A 7,237-nucleotide genomic window follows, 5' to 3' on the forward strand; every position below is an offset into this window, starting at 1 on the left:
CTTACCTTTCCTTTTTCCTTAAAGTTGTTTGCTTTTTATATTGATCTTATAGATATGCTTTTCTATTTTGATGCTTTGATGTTGCTAAAGCCTATGAGAGGCTAATCCCTAGGATAGGGGCTAGATTGAATGGATGATTGGTGTTCATGATCTATTTTGATGAATGAGTTTGATTTCTTTGGGGAATATTGAATTTGTGTGTAAGTTTTGTATGATCTTGTTAGATCGAGGGCCCCGATCTCTTCAAAAGTATAGGATCATCTCGTTGGCGAGATATCGCAAAGAGATGTAGCCCACTACCCACATCTCCCGCTCTCAATCTGAGAAGATGAGATCCGGAGGGAACTTGTAGACAAAGTGTTCGATGAAATTCCCCAACCGACTGAGGATTGGGAGCTTGAGTGTGACGCCACTCAAGACTATGTTCCAAGCTCCTTCAATCATGACTCCATAGAAATCAACACTCTACCTTGCGCTTTGAACCAATCTCCATGATATCTTAGCCCCATCCGCCCTTATTTCCCATTGATTACTTCTTTACTTTATTAATCTTTGCCCTCTTAACATTCCCTTTTTTTTACCAATATCCATATGCTCCAACTTAACGTTATTCAAACAAACCAAGGTAGCAAAGCCGTATATTCTCCAATTTGCCATCCGCGAGAGATACGACACTTGGGGAGTTCATGACTCTTCGTTTTACCACCCTCATTATTGCACATCCACTTTCACTTCCACTACGCTCACAGCATCAAAATGACGTCGTTGCCAGGGATGGCAAACGGTGAATTTAAAACCTTATTATCTTGAATCGTTTGGATAACTTGTTTACTTTCTTTTCTTTTGTCTTGTTTTATTACCAATCACACTTCCGCACCCAACCACACATTATTTGAGCTAATCTATAAAAGGAGCTACCTCTTGTGCTCCGATTCTTTGCCTGAAAAATTTGATTGCAGGAATTCTTCGATAGAATCATGGATCCACCTCCACCTAATGATCAAGCTTACCATAGTCACATACCATACGGGAGAAATACCTACTACCCTTCACAACCCCATCCTTCATACCCACCACCTCAACATTATCATAACTATCATTTTCCTTACCCACCTTCTTTCCCATACTCACTACCTCCTCCACCAACTTATTATCATGAACAAGCATACGTAACACAACATTTTCAACCCCAGAGATATCCTCCTCACGAGATACCTCCTTATTATCCTCCAACGCATTTCAACGAGTTAAACCGTCCAAATCCTGAAATTTTTGCGAGCTGCGACCCTGCCACGAGATCCACACGCGTGTGTGCCGGCGTGAGAGCTCACTGGAACAATTCCACGCCGAGTCACACGCGTGGTGAGGACGTGGACAGAGCCAATGCATATGCCTATTCTTCTGCTTCCCCAGAACAGCCTCTTTCATCTGAAAACAACCAAACCACCCTCGAGAAATGCCTAAATGATTTTATCCGAGAAATGAGGGAGGAGAATGCCAGACTTAAAGAAACCATTACTAAAGAGATGCTGGGAGAAATTCAAGAACTACGCCACGAAACACTCTCACCACTCCAAACAGTTGAGAGCACACTCGCAAAGATTATGGAAATGATTCAATCTCAGGGAGAAACAGATGTGAACGCCGTAACATTGAGAAGCGGAAAAGCACTTCCAGATGTTGTTCCACCTCCACCGCAATCCATTCCAACAGAAGAGCCAAGAATGGACAATGAGGAAACCACCAACTCAACGCAAGCCGAACGAGCACTTGAAGAAGAACTCAGGAAGGAAGAAATACATCCACAACCTTCTCGGAAAGGGAAAGAAATCATGCAAGAACCACCACCTGTGCCGAAAGCAAAAGTTCCGTTCCCCTAGAGATTCCGCACCGATATCGACAACGCCAAATACGATAAGTTCCTACAAATGCTACGCCAATTACACGTTGATATGACATTCATCGATGCACTAGGAGAAATGCCGAGGTATGCCAAATTCCTTAAAGATCTTCTATCTAATAAAAAGAGATTAGCTGAAACCGCTACTGTTGTGCTAGGAGAGGAATGTTCTGCTATATTACATAAGGATGTGCCTAGAAAATTAAAAGATCCTAGAAGCTTTACTATACCTTGTAATATAGGAGGAACGACTTTTAATAGAGCTTTGGCAGACCTAGGTGCTAGCATTAATCTAATGCCCTTTGCATTATATAAACAATTGAATCTAGGAACTCTTAAGCCCACACGAATGTGCATTCAACTAGCTGACCGATCCACCAAATACCCTAGGGGTATAGTGGAAGATGTTTTAGTTCGAGTTGACAAATTTATTTTTCCAGTGGACTTTGTAATCTTAGATATGGACCCAGATGTGGAGATTCCTCTCATCTTGGGCAGACCTTTCTTGGCAACTACTAGAGCTTTAATAGATGTGGGGGAAGGCAAACTTGTTATCCGTGTAGGGGATGAGTCTGCTAGCTTCGACGTGACCAAAATTATGAAATACCCCTTAGAGGGTGATGAATGCTTTTTCGTTATTATGAAATACCCCTTAGAGGGTGATGAATGCTTTTTCGTTGATTATGTGCATGATGAAATTGATTATCTGTGTGAAGTACCCAAAGCTAAGATGCATGATTTTAATTGGGAATGTCCCATAGCCAAAGCTAAGATGCATGATTTTAATTGGGAATGTCCCATAGATACTAAGAGTTATAATGACAGTACTTTTGAGCATGAACTTAATTCTTTACATATTGCTTTACACCGAGAGGTCGATCGTTTTAATTTGCTTGATAATGATTGTGTTTCTGAATTTGTTGAGAATATAAACTCTGTTGGTGAAGTCTCGGAGGAAATGGTTGGAAATGACGGGGATGAATTTGATGAATCTAAGGAGGAATATGATGATGAAAATGAGAACAGGAAAGAAGACCATGAGATAATGCATGAAGGAGAATTAAAGCCTCTACCTGCTCATCTTGAGTATGCTTATTTAGGAACAGGGAAAGAGTTACCAGTTGTTATCGCGACATATCTTTCTGAAAGACAAAAAGAACAACTGATAACAGTGTTGAAAAGAAACAAAGAAGCTATAGGTTGGAAGATGACTGACTTCAAAGGGATTAATCCGGCCATTTGTACACATAAAATTCTATTGGAAGAAGGATCCAAACCTGTGGCGCAACCACAGCGTCGACTTAACCCGAACACATTTGAAGTCGTGAAAAACGAGGTAATCAAACTTATGGATGTCGGAATAATCTACCCTATTTCGGACAGCACATGGGTCAGTCCAACTCATGTAGTACCAAAGAAAGGAGGAATCACAGTCACAGAGAATGATAACAACGAACTGATTCCTACGAGAAAGATAACTGGATGGAGAGTCTGTATTGACTATAGAAAGCTCAACGAAGCCACCTGTAAGGACCACTTTCCATTGCCTTTTATAGATCAAATGATTGAAAGAGTAAGCGGGTACGGTTACTACTGTTTCTTGGATGGAATGAGCAGATACATTCAAATTCCAGTAGCCTTGGAGGATAAAGAGAAAACAACATTCACTTGTCCGTTTGGTACATTTGCTTACAGGAAAATGCCATTTGGTCTCTGTAACGCCCCTGCCACCTTTATGTGTTGCATGTTGGCTATTTTCGAAGATTTCATTGGCGATTTCATGGAAGTTTTCATGGACGATTTCACAATTTTTGGGGAAACTTTTGAAGAATGCCATGGAAATTTGGAAAAGGTTTTGGAACGATGCCAGCAAATGAATCTAGCATTATCATGGGAAAAATGCTATTATATGGTCATAGAAGGAATTGTGCTTGGACATAAAATTTCGAAAAAAAAAATTGAGGTTGACAGAGCTAAGGCAGCAATTATTGAAACCTTACCACCACCGCACAATGTGATATCCCTGAGAAGTTTCTTGGGACATGTGGGATTTTATAGAAGATTTATTAAAGACTTCTCGAAAATCGCAAGACCGTTGACCAAACTGTTGGAAAAGGACGCAGTGTTTGAATTAAACAAAGACGCAATGAAAGCATTCCAGAATTTAAAGGATGCCATGGTACATACTCCAATCCTTGTAGGACCAAAATGGGAAAAACCCTTTGAGTTGATGTGTGACGCGAGCAATTTCGCTGTTGGAGTTGTGCTAGGGCAGAAAAATGATAAGAAATTTCAGCCTATCGCCTATGCTAGTCGAATGTTGACTAAGCCGCAGCAAACTTATACCACGACCGAGAAAGAACTGTTTGCAATCGTGTTTGCGTTAGATAAATTTAGATCATATCTCTTAATGTCAAAGGTCATCATTCATACTGATCATGCAGCTATCAGATTTCTTATGTCTAAACCTGAAGCAAAACCAAGGTTGATCAGATGGATTTTGCTATTGCAAGAATTTGACGTGACTATCGTAGACCGAAAAGGAGTTGAAAACAGTGCAGCAGATCATTTGTCAAGGTTAGAGAATGAAAAAGGATAGGATATGATTGGGGATGTGAATGAATATTTTCCAGAGGAAAAGCTGATGGGCCTCTATCTCACACCTTGGTATGCAGATCTGGCTAACTATCTTGTAGGAGGAGAGTTACCGGAATTTTTAAGTACACACGCCCGGAGAAAGTTAATAGCAGAATCTCGATACTATTTCTGGGACGAGCCATATCTCTTTAAAGTATGCGCGGATCAAATAATTCGACGTTGTGTAACAGAGGTTGAAGGACATGAGATTCTTGGAGAATGCCATCGAATGGGCCATCACTCAGCTAACAGAACTGCTAGGAGAGCACTTGAAGCAGGATTCTACTGGCCCTCAATATTTCGGGATGTTCAAATCTGTGTCAGAAACTATGATAGATGTCAGCGAACTGGGAATATTACTGGAAAAGACGAAATGCCGCAAAACTACATCCTGGCGTGCGAAATTTTTTATATATGGGGACTAGACTTTGCAGGGCCATTTCCGGACTCCAAAGGTTTCAAATATATCCTTATTGCAGTAGATTATGTCTCCAAATGGGTTGAAGCAGAAGCACTTCGGAACAATGACGCAAGAAGTGTAACAAGATTTCTAAAGAGATTATTCACAAGATTTGGAGTACCGCGGATCGTGATTAGCGATAGGGGGACACACTTCCGGAATGTACCCATGCGGAGATTACTTCAAAAGCAAGGTATACAATACCGGGGAGGAGTCCCTATCATCCTCAAACTACCGGGCAAGTTGAGAATGCGAATAGAGATATTAAGGCCATATTGGAAAAGACAGTAGCTCGGCATAGAAAATATTGGGTTGACAAGCTTAACGATGCTTTATGGGCTTTCTAGACTGCTTATAAGACGCCGATAGGAACTACTCCATACCGATTGGTATATGGCAAAGCATGTCACCTCCCAGTTGAAATCGAGCATAAGGCGTATTGGGCCATTAAAAAATTAAATGAAGATCTATTCATAGCAGGGCAGGAGCGAATGTTTCAACTGAATGAATTGGAAGAATGGCGTTTGCTAGCCTATGAGACATCCAGATCTTACAAGGAACGATCCAAGTTTTACCACGACATGCATATCAAGAAAAACAAAGAATTCATTAAGGGAGATAAAGTGCTATTATTCAATTCCAGACTGCGATTGTTTCCTGGGAAACTTAAATCAAGATGGACGGGGCCTTATATTGTTACAAAGGTATTTCCTTATAGAACCTTGGAGATCACTCATCCAGAAAAAGGATCTTTTAAGGTAAACGGCCACCAAGTCAAGAAATACTATGGAACGGAAAATACGCAAGGGACAGTCCAGTGTTACAGGCTAATACCCTGGACAGATGAATAGCACTATCTTCATGACAATTTCGTCGGGCTAAAGACGTTAAACGTAGCGCTGACCGGGAGGCAACCCGTTATTTACAATGCTTTATTTCTATCCTTACTTTATTGTGTCAAAATAACATCCGAGTTGAAATTCCCTGTTTTTGTAGATTCCATATTTCCGTACAGATCTCGTTGCAAGAACATGAGAATTATCCATCCAAGCATTTTGAGCAACATGACATGGGATGCTTACTAGGTCATCTACCTCTTATCCCTTGTTTATCTATTATGCGAGCCTTATGTTTTCATTTTAAAGTGTGGAAAAATGCACGCTTTGTTGTTTCTCTATTTTATTTCATTCTAAGTCGACATCGAGGACGATGTTTGGTCTAAAGTGTGGAAAGAGTTGTGCTTGAAATGAAAATCTTAAAGCTCTATCTCATTTGTTTGAAAGATAATCAAGCCACAAGTATGTGTTGTTATTCATTCTATCTTTGAAGAATGCTAAATCTGTGCCAAAAAGTTTACTCTTTGAATAACCTTGGAAGTACCCCTACCTTGACCTCCAAAATTTTGAAAAGTTGTATGCTTGTGTGGTATTCACCTCATATTTTGTAAAGACCTTAGTTAAGGATCTCTCGAAGTGGGAGTGTGCAACCCCTAATTTCAGAAAGATAAGTTAAGCGAAGCCCGGAATTGAATAATCATAGAATAGAACATGGGGCAAAAGGAGAGCTTTCTGTGAGCATTGAGAGAAATATCCCCGCTTCCCAAGTAAAAGGCATGAGGGGTTGTTGTTCGGAGAAATGAGTAGAAAAGGCAAAAGGCCAATCCCCGAGATAAGATACGAGAAAAGCCATCTCGCTAGGTGGTGAACAACCATAGTCTCCTAAATACACAAATGTTATATCTGGAGTCGGTTGCTCACAATAAAATGACCCTAGGAGATGAGAAAATTGAGATGAGGGAGGCCGCTTCGCTAGGATTCAAGCACCCATTGCACTGCCTTCGAAAAAGCATGGAGCTCCATGTGAAGTCGGGTTGCTTGACGATGTTACCCTAGGAAGCGAGAAAAATGAGTAACCGCCCAAGCCACTGGCGGAGAGAGGCCCATGGATCTATTTTCACTTACTTTTATGTTGGGCTTTGGCGGTTAGGGAGGCCGTTTGATTAGGTTTTGTGCATCGTTCCCACTAGGGGGATCAGCTTAAGGCCTTTGCACAATGAGAGGTGAATGAAATTTTGGACTGCATGCTTGAGGCTGTGAAAACTAATTAACTGTCCAACTTGTGACCAATAGGGGTTTCGCTTTGTTTGAATATTCATAGCAGTGTATGGCACATTTTTATCATTCCTTGAAGATATTGTGAAGGATTTCACATCTCCTGGTAGATTGTGTTTTGAATGAATG

The 7,237-nt window shown here is 40.8% G+C and overlaps 1 protein-coding gene and 1 pseudogene across 1 annotated transcript; both read left to right on the forward strand.

Annotated features, from left to right (window-relative positions):
• Positions 1-977: 977 nt before the first annotated feature.
• On the forward strand, positions 978-1,880 carry LOC115995852. Its single transcript, XM_031235001.1, has one exon. The coding sequence runs from the start codon at positions 978-980 to the stop codon at positions 1,878-1,880; it is 903 nt and encodes a 300-aa protein (XP_031090861.1).
• Positions 1,881-4,502: 2,622 nt separating this feature from the next.
• LOC115995853 overlaps positions 4,503-7,237 on the forward strand; it is an 18,557-nt pseudogene continuing 15,822 nt past the window's right edge.

This window comes from Ipomoea triloba, chromosome 11, assembly GCF_003576645.1.
Source record: "Ipomoea triloba cultivar NCNSP0323 chromosome 11, ASM357664v1".
Classification (NCBI taxonomy): Eukaryota; Viridiplantae; Streptophyta; class Magnoliopsida; order Solanales; family Convolvulaceae; genus Ipomoea; species Ipomoea triloba.